This window comes from Cibotium barometz, chromosome 26, assembly GCF_041138505.1.
Source record: "Cibotium barometz isolate CiBa-2024 chromosome 26, ASM4113850v1, whole genome shotgun sequence".
NCBI classification, from domain to species: domain Eukaryota; kingdom Viridiplantae; phylum Streptophyta; class Polypodiopsida; order Cyatheales; family Cibotiaceae; genus Cibotium; species Cibotium barometz.
Window position 1 is genome coordinate 15,542,541 of NC_141071.1, and position 15,470 is coordinate 15,558,010.

A 15,470-nucleotide genomic window follows, 5' to 3' on the forward strand; every position below is an offset into this window, starting at 1 on the left:
ACCCATAACTGGTCCAGTGTCCGGTCTTTGGCCACCACGTGTATTAAAATAGTCCTGCCCACTGTGTACAACTTATAAGTTTGTCCGGTCACTTATAAGTAAATGTGAACATGCATCAATGAATATTAGTATAGGAAATCATAAAGCTGTAAATTGAGTTTTCAAGGACACTTACTGTCACGTACACACCCCCATCAGGTGTACACGTGGCATGGCATCATCAAGCATTAATCAGGATATTTATTCAGGCATATATCAGTATGAGTATCATATGGGGGTGTTTCATCACCAACATCAGCACTTTAGTAAGGCATACATGTTTGCCCATGAATTCTCTAGGGAAGAATGACATCCATCACCAAAAGAGTACATAAGTTTTGGGCTTCAACTGGTAGCAGCAGGGGGTTCTCTTCCACAGAAGAAGACGGAAGTTTGCTCCAACATCGCCTCAGGAGGTTCAAAGCTTCAGGAACGACGGAGATGGTAGGTAAAAGGTTTCCACAGATAGGTCAGGGGTGACTCAGGTATTTCCAAGCAGTTTTAGCAGCATTTGCCATTCAGTTCCCGCAGTAGATAAGTCTTTGGCTCAAAGGATTCCACTCCTACAGACGACCTCAATCCCGACAGAAGAAGTCATAAGGGGACAGTGGTTCGGTGGAGAAGGATCACCAAAGGAGTCGAAAGGTTGCCAGGTAAGCAACAGTTTAGCAGAGGGGAATGTCACGTGCACACCCATCAGGTGTACAAGTGGCATGGCATCATCAAGCATTAATCAGGATATTTATTCAGGCATGTATTAGTATGAGCATCATATGGGGGTGTTTCATCACCAACATCAGCACTTTAGTCATCATGAGCATTTTAAGGCATTTAGCTACATCAGCCCCGACAGCATATTTGCACCAGCCGACAGCCTTTATGACCAGCCGACCAACATTTATGGCATTATTGCCAGTCGTGAGCATTCAGTAAGGCTAGCCGACTGCAGCAAGGCTGGCCGACCAGCACCATGCACACATATAAATAGAAGCCAATCCATTCAGTCCAGAATCATCAGCGTTTTCAGTCCATCATCGCATCCCAGTTCAACGCATAGATCATCCAGTTCAATTCAACAAACGCATCCATCTCCTCAGCGTTTCCTTCTCAAGCAACAAGGAGAGCATCTGCATTTCATCATCAGATCAGCATCACATCAGTCCCAAGCCATCCCTTCAGCATTTCCTTCCCAAGGGACAAGGGAAAGACAGTGGGACAGCAGTTCATTCAGTATATCAGCATATTCAGCACATAGGCAGCATATTCAGCATATAGTTCATCATTCCTATCTCCTACATAGAGGGAAGCCAGCATCGGAGGGTGGACCTCAGCATTGGAGCAAGGAATAGTCCTCAGCATCAGCATTCAGCCTATTCCTCTCATCCCGAGAAGGATCTCCATCTAGGACAGCATCATAGATCTATTTAGATCTCATTGTAACCCATTCATCTAATATAGCTGCATTGCATTGCATTGACACTATCTGTCTTTTCTTAAGCATCATTAAGACTAAGGTTGTGTTTACGACAGTCAAATCCCTCACATGTCACACTTACCACCTATAGAGCACATGTAGACCACCTGTCAATCCCAAACAGGTGTGCAGGCGTCCCCGGCCCCATGGACAACACAAGCAGTAATCTCAGGCATTGTCCAAGCAAACAAGACAAGTCATCTAAATATAAAATTAAATTCATGCACACACATGAGTGCAACTAGAATGGAAGGAACACCCATCTGCTCAATTGTATTAAGTAAAGTGTTCAGGGATTCATGATCCTACCGGAATCTTCCTAAAACATAAATACAGATAATCATAATCACCAGGATAGCTAGTCGCGGGAAATCACATCATGTCACGGCCCAAAATGTGTTGTCATGTCAGGTTCCATGAGCCATACATGTACTGTCATGTCAAGCTCCATATGCCATTCAAACACACCATGTTAGGCTCCACAAGCCATACATGTATGTCATGTCAAGCTCCATATGCCACACATGAACAATAGAAAACAAAAGCAATGAGGAATTTTGTGACGTTCCCTCCGGCTTCTAAGCAATTGACCGCAACTAAAAAGCTTCCAAATAAGTCGCCAAGAGTTCCAGATAATCCTGAAAATAATCCTCGTCCATCCATTTTGCATGCATAGCCGAATAGTTTTTAAATTTCACAAGATACCTACGTACTAGCTTGTCTCCCGCATGCTTACGCTCCTTATGAAAAACTACATGCTCAAGTTGCAATACCTCCTCAAGCTCATCCACCTCTGGTAGATCTTCCATGCGTACACCATCTTTTGAAACAATATGCCCCGAATAATGGATCTCTGACAAAAAGAATTCACTCTTCTTTCCATTAATGAAAAGCTTGTGTTTCCTAAGCTCTTCAAAAACAATGGCGAGATGTTCCTTATGCTCAGCCTCACTCTTTGAAAAGATAATAATATCATCAAAGAAAGTTCCTCTGAACTTGCGGTGAGGTCTAAAAATTCTATCCATCATTCTGTTGAAAGTGGCGGGAGCATTTGTAAGACCAAATGGCACCACCAAATATTCATGCCCAAAGGATGTCTTGAAAGCAGTCTTGTGTACATCCTAGGATACCACTCTAATCTGATAGTAGCCACTCTTAAGATCAATGCGACTGAAACATGCAACTTTCTCAAGCTTGTCAAGAATATCATTGATTATAGGAATCAGGAACCTGTTCTTGATTTTATTAAGAGCCCTGTAATCAACACACATTCTGTACGAACCATCCTTTTTCTGAACAAGTAATACTGGAGAGCATCACGGCAAAAAAGTTAGTCTAATCAACCGTTTCTCAAGAAGATCATTCACTTGAGTCATAATTTCCTCTTGTTGGGCAACACTCACCCTGTAAGGAGGTCGATTAGGAGGGGAGCTACCAAGGATTATGTCAATACAATGATCCTTTGGCCTCTCTAGGGATAACTATCCAGGAAGGGAGCCAGCAAAACAATCAGCATAATCACTAAAGAAATCAATCTTATCTTGATCTATGGGAGTTATAGAACCATGTTTAACATTATCACGTACAAAGACCAAGTAAGAACAAGCTGATTTCTTTATTGCCTTCTTGGAAATAGAAATTGTTGGTGTTAAACTCACACACTCACACACACAAACCTGCACATTAGGGTTAGGTGCAGGATGGAGAAGCTCACACACAGAAATGAGAAAGAGCCAAAAGTGTGGTAGCCACAAAATGCAAGTCTTGCTTTGTACCTGTCAATAGTACCATCAGACTTCCTTTTGACTTTGTACACCCATTTTGTTCCAATGACATGCTTGCCTTTAGGCAATTCCACAAGATCCCAAGTATTGTTCTTCATGATAGAAGAGATTTCACCTGCATAGCTTGCACAAAATGCTCATTCTCATGTGCTTCTTCATAAGAAGAAGGCTCTTCTGAATCAAAGAGACCACCCATTGCTAATGCAGACTCTCCACCATGTATATTCAAAGCATGGCTGGAACTAGCCCCTGTTCTACCTGTGAGTGGAGCTGCAAGTTTGCTTTCTTGCAAAGTTTTCAGCAACCATCTTGGCACTGACTTGGCTGAGCTATGGCTGTTTGCTCTTCCCTGACAAGATCTTCCACTTCTTCCATAGAAGGGGGCTGAATGGCTGGCTGTTCCACATGTTCTACATGAGGATTTTCTTGTGTAGGGGCTGGCTGATCTGAATCCCCCCTAATTGCAATGGGTAATAGTCCATCAAACATGTCATGTATGCCTGTATCATTACTTTTATACAAGCTGTACATGGGCTGTTCTGAATTTTCAGCAAATACCACATCTCTACTGACAAAAATCCTTCGTGTAGTTGGATTATAAAGACGGTATCCTTTACTCTCATTGTTGAAGCCCACAAAAATGCATTTCATTGCTTTGTCATCTAGCTTTGTCTTCAAATGGTGTTATGGTTTTCAAAGCTTTTGTTGGACACCTGTTCAACACATGAGTTGCAAACATTATAGCTTCCATCCAAAAATTGTGAGGCAACTTTTGTGCTTTCACCATGCATCTTGCCATCTCCATAAGAGATCTATTTTTCCTTTCAGCTACACCATTCTACTGCGGTGTATAAGGGACAGTACATTGGTGTTTGATGCCCTTTTGAACCATATAATCCTTGAATGCATTTGACATGTATTCTCCACCTCTATCTGAGCGGAGTGTTTGGACTTTACATCCACACATATTTTCAGCCATTGCTACAAAGTGTTGAAAGCATGTAAACACCTCTGCTTTCGCTTTCAAAGGGTAAACCCAAGCAAACCTGGAGTAGTCATCAATGAATGTGACGAAGTAAAGATGCCCCCCTATGGATGGTGTCCGCATTGGACCACATACATCACTATGTATGAACTGTAATTTACTTTCAGCTCTAACAGCTCCATCTTTGGGGAATGGTTTTCATTGCATCTTTCCCAAAATACACCCCTCACATACATGTCTTATTGGAGACTCAAGTGGCAGCATATTATCAACCATATGATGCTTCTGCATAAGCATCAAACTCCGAAAATTTACATGCCCAATATGGCTTACAAAGGGTATGGTCCTCCCAGTGGTACCCGCATCTATACAAATTTCCCTGCCCCTATGAGTGAAATTTACTTTCTTTTCCTTATGCAAAATCTTGGGATCCAAACGATAATGCCAAGGCATCCCAAGTATCACATCGCATCCCGTAAGCGGTGCTACTAGGAAGTCTTCATGATCCAAATAACCCTAAATCTGTATATGAAGCTTCCCAATGATGGGGAGTGACTTTAACTTCCTTGCCCAACTTCCTTGCCCTCAAAGGCAGCATCTCCATGAAAATCCATGCCCAGTTCCTCGAGCTTTAGCCCAAGAGCAGTAGCCATCTGAATGGATATAAAGTTATCTGTAGAGGCATTATCAAAAAGGAATAAGGCTCTTTGATCCTTCAGCTTGCCCCAAGCCTTGCATAAAATTTTGCTCTTTGGTTCATGTGCAGTGTTACCATGTACATTGGGTATAGCATTCACACTTGGTTTTGCATCCCACACATTATTCTTTTTAGCATTCTGGGGGGGCATTGAAATTTCATGTGGTCCTTACTGCCACATAAGAAGCATTTCCCCTCTTTCATGCAATCAAAAATATGCTGTCTGGACAGCTTGGGATCATCCTTCTTACCCCCTGGCTTCTTTTCAGAGGCCCCTTTTGCATCCTTGGACTCATTGGGCATAAACTTAGGTGGCTGTCCACCCTTTTTCTGCTCATTTCTAGCTCTGAATTTTCCCTTGTATGAGCTGAATTCTTGCCTTTTGGATGCTCCCTTGCTATGCAGTTCCTCGGAAATAGTGGCTGAATATATCAGCTCCTGTAAAGTGCTGTGAGGGTACAATACCAGGCTCTTCTCGATGATTCGTTGCAAACCTGACTCGAATTTTCTTTTCTTCTCGTCCTCACTAATCATCATGAAAGGTGTGACCTTGAGAAAAATCCGCCTAAATTTTGAGACATGAAGAGACGGACTCGCCTCCGTCCTGTGTCAACCAATCCCATTCCTTCCGTACATCTTTTTCAAAGTGGGGAGAAAGAAACTGATCATAGGATTGCTCCTTGAAAGTACTCCATGTACAAGCACCTGTTCTGTGTAAGAGCTTTGCCATCCACCAATCACTCGTAGTCTCTTTAAGATGCATTCCCACATGCCTAAGCATAGATTTCTCTATGAAATCCTCAGTGCAGAAGGCTATTTCAAATTACCTCATGAATGCAAGTGCCTTAGTGGTGTCTAGCTTTCCATTATAGTGTGAGGGCAAAAGGACAAAAGGACCAAATGTATGAGAAATCAGAGCAAATCAACACAGCATGAAATGAGTGAGTGTATATATGATGAAATCCAGTACAAGAGCTCCATGTGAGACTCTGAAGGAGCTGAGAGGGCTGTTGTCCCGTGATAATGCAGAGGGTGGAGAAGGCCACAATTCAAGGCAGATGGTAGACTGTTGTCCTGAAGAAACAAGCAGAGAGGGCTGCTATCCTGATGTCAAGGTAAAGGAGCAGAGAAGACTGTTGTCCCAGTGATGATGAATGAGGGTGGAGAGGACCGCGATCCCGAGGTAGTAGATGCTAAAGTAAACCTATTGGAAAGCTAGATTGTAGCAGGCAGCAGCAGGAGAGGATGCTCAGCCTGTAGCAGCAACACGAAAGGATGCGCAACCAGACGATGCAACAACACCAGCAACAACAGAAGGTAACGATGCACTGCCTGAAGATGAAGGAGCACCGGCTGCAGCAAGACTCGGGGTTATAATGTTCTAACTGAAGTGAATAATGTTGAATTTCTTATATATGTTGTAGGACTGTTGGTCGGTCAGGGTAAGATGTCGTCCAACAACAAAGACAAAAAAAATGCCAAAAATTTACCCTTTTGGGCTGGATAAAATGGTAGGTTAAGGGATGTTTTCACACACCCCCTCTCAAGCCAAAAGGGGACCATGAGAGAAGATGAAAAGGGGTTGAAGAGGATCATGAAGAGGAATGTGGCCTTGGTTTGTCAACGGTGTAGAACATGTGCTCTTTGACCAATGTAGAATCTTTTGAGTTTGGGCAGTACTGGATCAATGCCACAATGCAAGAGGTTTTCACATGCATGAATGCCCATTTTTGGGTTTTCATTCACATGCGACCCAAACACAAAAAACAGAATGCCATGATGTATTTACCACAGTCTTCAGAAAGAAAAAAACTTCCGTGCCTCGGAATCGCTCCCTACCAGCTTTCCAAGAATGATTCTGAAAAGACTGCAAGGGTGCAACAGTGCCCCTACACAGATAGGAGGGCCACGGAGTCTTTCCACACTCATTGCTGCTTAAACCAAAGGTAACCTCTTTTGAAGCACAACAGTAAGATGAGGGCTACCTCAGAATCCCAACCTTCTTTCACAGATAATGACTCCTTAAAACCATATCCAACATCATATATGGCGTAAGCTTTGTAGAAAGCCAGGCTCTGATACCAATGTAATGGAAGGGAGCTGTTACACGGAAATCTTATCAATCATGAAAATTGATCAAACACATGAACATGCCAAATAAGAGAGAAGTAAACAACTCTACACAGAACGCCACACTGGGAGCCACAAGATGGGCGGACCCCCCCCCCTCCCCTCTTTATGGTTAGATTACCAAAAAGGAGTTTGCTTCAGATACAACCTTGCGGGTGCTTCGGGATTCTCCACTGGCTAGCACCTGATTCTTCCAGTAATAGATGAAAACAAAAACAAGACATATGCTGAATTCAATGTTCGTTCACGAAACAGGAGAGCTTTCCCGGCTTAGAGCACATGCAAGACAACAATGGACAGCCCACAGCATTCCCACATTAGCACGGGACAGCCCTGTAAAACAATCTTCCTCCTGCCAAGGCACAGAGCAAATCGACCAGTGTTAAGGAGCTGTTTCAGCAGTCGACCAGCTCTCAAAAAGCCTCAGAAGTCGACCAGCTTTCTGGTGTCCACAGATGAGTGGGACAGCAGCTTTTCAAGGGCTGTTAGCAGCCGACCAGCACCAAAAAAGCCTTCAAAGCAATCGACCGGCAGCCACTTGGATGATACCGGACTTGGTGGTTAGTGGTAGGCGGCTCCAGATCTAGTCGGCCAGCTCCTCCATGCACCAGAAAAGCATGCGCTCAGCCCAAACACGAGTTTTTCCTCCAATAATAGAGCTTGTCCTCCAAGAATATCTCAAGCGTGTGCTTTTTAGGTCCAGGATGGGGTACCTACAAGCCATCAGCCCATAATTGGTCCAATGCCCGGTCTTTGGCCGCCACGTGTATTAAAATAGTCCTGCCCAATGTGTAAGTTTGTCCGGTCACTTATAAGTGAATGTGAACTGCATCAATAAATATTAGTATATGAAATCATAAAGCTATAAATTGAGTCTTCAAGGACACTTACCACCCGTAAAACACATGTAGACCACCTATCACTCCCAAACAGATGTGCACATACACGTCCACAGGGTGCCCAGGCGTCCCCAGTCCCATGGACAACACAAGCAGTAATCTCAGGCATTGTCCAAGCAAACAAGACAAGTCATCCAAATATAAAATTAAATTCATGCACACACGAGTGCAAGTAGACTGGAAGAAACACCCATCTGCTCAGTTGTATCAAGTAAAGTGTTCAGGGATTCATGATCCTTCCGGAATCTTCCCGAAACATAAATACAGATAATCACCAGGATAGCTAGTCCCAAGAAATCACATCATGTCAGGTCCCATGAGCCATACATGTGCTGTCAAGTCAAGTTCCATGAACCATACATGTACTGTCGTGTCAGGCTCCATATGCCATACAAACACACCATGTCAAGCTCCACAAGACATACATGTATGTCACCATATGCCACACATGAGCAGTAGAAAACAGAAGTAATGAGGAATTTTGTGACAGTACTCCATCTTGACTCTTGAGAGAGAGAGAGAGAGTATGTAACAATTGCACAACTCAATGTAGATTAAATTAATATGAAGTACACCAAGTACATGCTTTTATAGGTTGCAAACCTTAACTTTTGACTCAATCAAATTACACACTACAATAGACCAATGCCACATAGCACACACTTATCTTATCCAGATATAAGGGTGTGTTCACACCTAGGCAACTAGCTATTCACACACACATACATATGAAAAAGGTCTCTCTCTCTCTCTCTCTCTCTCTCTCTCTCTCTCTCACACACACACACACACACACAGAGGGTGGACACGCACATATACATAGCCCTTTTGGGGGCACTTCACACACAAATAAGTGGGTACACACAGAAGATGGACACACATATGGGCTACGAAATACCCAACACTTCTCCAAGCACACGTCACGCATGCCTCTATTCTAGCCGTCAACACATATATTTATTTATTTTGCACATGCTTTTGTGTTTTTATTTCTCCCATACTTTTCTTAGCCATGCTATGTTTTTCCCCAAACTTAAGTCTGATGTCAAAGCCATAATAAAGTGCATCATCCAAGATCTCTCAAGCACCCACACTTTAATGTGTGTGAATGTCTTTACTCGCATGGACCCAAAATATTACAAAGTCCAACCTTTGGTACTAAACATGTCCACCATTAAAAGTAATGATGTGAATGCACACATAAGTAAAATGTTTTCACACACGTATCCATCCAATCATTTTGAAGACCTAGTGGCACACGTTCCGTATAAACGAAGGCAAGTGTCCTATTCTCGTGCACCCATCAAGATGTCCAGGGTGCCCAAACCCCATATCTCGATAACGTCCCATTCCCAAAGCTTGTCCAAAAGTCCATCAATCCAGTAAATTTGATAAAATATTGATAAATACTTGTAAATCTCGTAAATGGTGACAGTGGAGGTGTCTATGTTACGTGCACACACATGGGCATAGCTAGCCTCAATAGCTAATCCCTAATTAGGTAACAGTCTTAGGGTAGGTTTAGGGGAAGGCAAGCAGCAAGTCCACAAGCATCACCATGGCGCAGCCTATAACCAACCCACACACAGCAGTACTGTGGCCATCTCTTTGCTTTTCTAAGCATCAAGAAGCTAGCCGACAACAGCAACTCAAGGGTGGGCATCATCAAGGCTGGCCAACCAGTACATTCGAGGGGATAGGGGCCCATCATAATTCCCAGGAATAGAAGCATTCCTAGAATCCCACTAATTTCACATGTCCAGGCCGAGCGAGCTATCAAGTAAGGCGCTGAGTATGCATTGATTTATGTCCGCCCCAACAGTCTGTTGTTCAAGCAGAAACACCCTTAGAAAAAAAGTTCAAAGGTCTCCTCCCAAAGTTCCAAAACATCATGTTGAGGGACAGCCTCCCACACAAGCTCCCACCCATTCATCCAGAGGATCATTGCATTGAGTTAGTTCACCAGACACAACCACCTAGTAAGGTCCCCTATCGCCTATCTAAGGCATTGGAGGGGGAACTAGAACAGCAGTTATCTCAGTTACTCCGGGCTAGATTTATCTGCCCATCCTCCTCACTAATCCCTACACCCATCTTATTTGTGCAAAAGAAAGACAAGACCGCACATTTATGTGTGGACTACAAGACACTAAATAAGCTCACCATCAAAAATAAGTTCCCAATGCCCACCCAGCATTGAGTACATTTTGAATTGAGTACATTCTAGAGCATCTTAATGATGCCGAGTATTTTTCAAAGATAGACCTCAAGAGTGGCTATCACCAGGTTCAGATTTTTATAGTAAACATTCCAAAGACAGTTTTCCGGACCAAGCATGACCATGTGGTGATGCCTTTTGGTCTCACCAATGCACCAACAATGTTCAATAAAATGATGTCTTCCAATATTCATAGAGCTAATTGGAAAGTGTGTGTTCATCTTCTTGGATGATATACTGATCTTTTCTGCCACTGTAGTACACCATGAGCAGCATGTGGAGAAGGTCTTGCAACTTTTGCGAGACAGTGAGCTCTTCATTAATGAGAAAAAGAGCGCATTTGGCCAATTAGAGGTCCATTATCTGGGAGACGTGATTAGCGAGAATGGTATTCACCTCGACCCCGAAAAGGTGCAAGCTATACTAGATTGGAATGTACCTGTACAAGGCCTCCCAAGCCTGACTAACCAAGATCTCCTAAACATAATCCAACACAAGATTAGAGAAAACAAAAATAAACAAGGTGCAAGCAAGCTCACCACCCGTCCATAGAACCATAGAATCGATACTTTGATCCACCCCCGAGCCGGAGCTAAGGTTCCATTCCACGTATACATGCCACTCAACACTGGAGTCCCAACCAATGCATGCCCACAGGGGCCCTCAGTAAGACTATTTGCGATCTGTCGTGTCCACAACAGGAGTAGAAACTCTGGTCCAAGCATAGATCCACCAAAAGTACACCGCACAACTGACTACTAAATCGATTAAGGGCATCAGCAATAGCAGGGTTATTCTTGCCAGGGACATATTCAATCATACCTCCAAACTATTGAAAGATTTCAAAGAAGCGACTTCTATAAAGTATGAAAAAATATACAAGCGAGAGATTTCAAACCAAACAAGGTGGAAATCTCAACCAGTCCGATACCTTGTGTGCTGCCAACAAGGTCCCATATGAGTGGAGTGAAAAAGATGGTATAACCCCACTCTCATTAATTGGTTGCACTTTCTCTCCGCAACTCTCGAACATTCTTGAATTCTAGCCCAAGTGGCCATAAGGGTCCAGATAATATCACTCCAAATCCTGCACACTGAGACTCATAAACCAAATTGCCCTCAATGGCCTCAGTGCATCTAGCCTTCCAAATGTGCCAAACTGTTGGAAGAGTTTACTCCATCGGGCTTGCCAATCACTCCATTGGACATTAGGCATGGTTTGCAAACCATTTAAGTACCTAATGATCAGTCTTCACAATGAATTCCCTCCCGTAAAGGAAAGGTTTCCAATGCTTGAGAGCTGTGATCACCCCTACAAGCTTTTGTCATACTCTGAATAATTCTTATCGGTGTCATTCAGCTTGCGGATGTAATAAGCCACTAGGATCTGATCTCTTCAGCAATCTTGGGTACCATTATGTACCCGGAGCTAATCCTCGGATTAGCAAGCCTAATCCAATAAGGTTAGGGGCCCTAGGATTAGGAGATCGCAGGTAGATGCAATGGGCTAAGATTCAAAATTAATAAACTGGGCTACTAGCTATCTATAGCAAGTTAGCTATTTATAGCAATAGCTATCACTATATAAGTGATGCGTTGGGTTATGAAAGTCCATTCAGACATTACAGGGGTCAACTCTGCTAGAAATTCAAGACAAAGTTTTCGATAGTATGAAGGCACAATATGCGAATTCAATAGAATTCGAGACTCCATACAATTTGGCCCTTAGTTCAAAAGCGGGTCATTATACAATTCTAGATGGCTGATTATTCTACAAGAACCAACTATGTGTACTAAGGAAGAGTAGACAAACACTTCTTCATGATGCCTATGATTCTCTTGTTGGGGATCATCAAGGTATCAACGAGAAGTTAGAGCAGTTATTCTATTGACCAAAGATGAGGAAAAATGTCTACCAGTATGTCCAGGCATGCCAGATTTGCCAAAAAATGAAGGTTCCACACTTGAAACATGCTGGGTCGCTACAGCTTTTGCCTATTCCCAAGGAACCTTTTCAGGATATTAATATGGAATTCATAGGCCCTCTTCCAGCAACCATGGAAACACGGAATACACAGTGTTTGATTACTGTTGATCGGCTCAGTAAGTTTTGCATGCTCGTTCCTTGCAAGCAAACGACCACAATAGAAGATATCGCTCGCTTGTTTATTCCACATTTGTAGTTTACCACGGACAATTACTTCAAACAAAGATCCCAAGTTTACTTCCCATTTTTGGAGAACATTTTTTTACAATTTTGGGACTAAGTTACAGTTATCTAGTGCATTGTATCCACACACAGATGGTCAAACAAAAATATACAATCAATTGGCCTTTGATGTTCTCATATCTTATTGCCACAACAAACAATCAAAATGGGAACAGTATCTTCTTTTGGTGCAGGCTATCCTAAACAACACTTATTCATCTAGCATTAGTAAGTCTCCATATAAGGCAACATTTGGTCGTCATTTCTTGTCTCTTCTTACGAGAATGGTGTCGCCAACAAGACCATAGAAAATGTTCTCAGAGATCATTGAGTCCATGAAGGAGCACCTAACCAAAGCACAAGAAGCATACATTAAGCAAGCCAACACAAGTCTAGACGAGACGTCAACCACAAGGAGAGAGATTGAGTATTTATCCGAATCATGAAACGACCGTTAAAGCAAGTGGATAACAAGCATTGTCTCAAGCTCTCTTTTTGAAGCTTTGACCCATTTCCTATTGTAAAGAAGCTCAATGATGTCAAACAGTTGGACTCAGCATGATGTCTTCCACGTCTCATGGTTAAAGCCTTATGTTGAACCAGCCTTACAAATGGTTCTAGATAAGCACCACCCTTAAGTGGTAGATGAATCAGAAATTATCGAGCCTGAGCAAATTCTCCTCCATAAGTGGAAGCATGGTTCTGATCAAAGACTAGGACAGTTCTACACCAAGGTCAGAGACCGAGGCACTCACAAAGTCGTTTGGCTCGACGAGGAATTTTTCCAAGAGCACCCACAGATATTCCCAGACTACTTGGAGGCCATCCAACTACCGCCAAGCTTGGCAGGAGGGAATGTCACAAGCACCCATGCACTAAGGTGCACTGTGACACTCACTCATCATCACTGCCTTTAGTACCTTTTAGGAATATTTGTCATATGCAATGACCCCATTGTGAGCTCCAGTCCAAGGGCATGTCAAGCACGAGCTATGTAGGTCTTTCCAAGCTTTAGGTGTCAAAGTTTGTCACTTAACCCACTCGAAGAACAGTCAAGCATATAGGTTACCCTAGCATAGTAGCATTTAGCAGCATATTTAGCAAAGGGATTAAGGCTCTCAGCCAACCCTTGGGGCCAGCCTATGAGCCTTTGCTAGTGCACCACCATGAGCCACGCTAAATAGGACATACAAAAGCCTTAAGACCCCCACAGCCCACCCTTGAGTAGCTACTGTCGACCAGCCTCGATGCTTAGAAAAGCAAAGAGATGGCCATAGTACTCTTGTGTGTGGGATGGTTATAGGTTGAGCCATGGTGATGCTTGTGGACTTCCTACTTCTTCCCTGCCTCAATCTGCTAGTCTACCCTAAGACTATTGTCTAATCAAGGATTAGCTCTGAGGTTAACTATCTCCACGTGTGTGCACGTGATAGTCTATCAAGGTGGGAGACCTCAGGGCCAAGGATAGCTGTAGGTGGGCAAGCACTGGGAGGGTTTGGTGCTATGGGATGCCAAAGCGTGCTGCAAGGGCCTAGCTGACTCATGGCAATCTCAACCTCACGCTAGCCTATACTTGGGATAACAGTCGCTACACAATCTTTCGCAGTTATTGATCTCGGATTCGATGGGGGTTATCATAACTCAATTGGGTTTCCAAATATGTGATCCTACCAGAGTATCCTCACTTGTGCAACCAACCAAAAGGCAACTGTGAGGATTTCAGCATTGCATTTAGCCTAAGCACAAAAATGAAGGAGATGAAGTGAGGGGGTTTAGGAAGAGAGAGATAGATAGGGTAGCACCTTATTTAGGGATCCTTTCATTAATATTTAAACTGAAAAGTCTAATGAACGTGCGACCACTTGGAACGTAGAGGTGACTTTTCATATCTTCTCGAGGACAAGCCTTCTCTCATGCATGTGACTTTCTTCTTGCTTGGTGATATGATTTGGGAGGGAGAAAAGCCTGGCTTGGTCCTACACATTGTTGGAGGGTTGAAACAGACAGAGATATCAAAGCCAGATGCTGCAAGAAGGGGTTTCTTCATGGGGGATTGGAGCTGAGGTAGAAAGTGCACCTTTAAGTAAACCCTCGCTATGTATGGGAGGGGATGGGTTAAGGCAAGTGTGTGATCTTACAACCCTACGACCTGTGCGACTCACTTACACGACCAAAAAGCAACCGTTATGATTCTCAATGAGCAATTGCGTTTAGCAAAAGCACAAAAATGAAGGAGATGAAGTAGCAGAGGAAACTTACAGGTACGCATAATTGTCTTGAAGACACGGAACCGGCCAGATCTTCATTTCGGCTTCTGTGGAAATGTACAGAATAGGCAATAGGCCACCAAAATGTTGTTTTGCATTTTCACTTCCATTAAATATAATCAAAATCCTTTTTTTACAGTTTTTTCTCTCATGTTTTTTTTAAGAATCTATTTGGGCCCCCAATGGCATGACCAGTCTTCGAAGAGCAAGAGTATTCTAGCCTTGTTAGGAAGAGGAGAAAAAGGCCATATATTTAAAGCCACTTTGGGCCTCACGTTCGGTTGACTTAACATCCTACATGTATATATATCCATACCATGCTTGCCACAATATTAAAGCTCCTAAAACACTTAGTTTTCTTTGAAGAAGCACCAAAATTGGCATACATATGTATCTACCCAGGGTAGTGGTGACAACCAAATACACGTATACAAACCATTAAAACAATCTTCGAGCGATTGGATTATCTCTCCTTTGAAGCCTATGCTCCTCGTCGCCATCTGTCCAAAATATATATATAAGACAATAACATTGGCTATGGCAAGATATAATTTTAAAGAAAAAAAAGCAGAAAGATAGAATCTTATAAAACTCATTCAGTGGATCAACGTTTGAGACGAATGGTGTTTGAACAAGCTTTGTAAACGCCAAATCGAAAAATTATGTCCAGTGCCTATGCACCGAAAATCTATCCTGTTAGGCTTTTCATAGCCTACAAATATTACATGTACGTGAAGCTGATCCGCAATCTTTTACAATCTTAGATTG

The 15,470-nt window shown here is 42.9% G+C and overlaps 1 protein-coding gene across 1 annotated transcript in view; it reads right to left on the reverse strand.

The window, feature by feature from the left end:
* The window catches only part of GLY2 (Metallo-hydrolase/oxidoreductase superfamily protein), a 59,706-nt gene extending 44,849 nt beyond the window's left edge, over window positions 1-14,857 (reverse strand). Inside the window, exon 1 of the mRNA XM_086820324.1 lies at window positions 14,695-14,857. Coding sequence (XP_086676450.1) covers window positions 14,695-14,741 — 47 coding nt within the window. The 5' untranslated portion in view covers window positions 14,742-14,857. The remainder of the gene's footprint in view (window positions 1-14,694) is intronic.
* Between the last annotated feature and the right edge of the window lie 613 nt (window positions 14,858-15,470).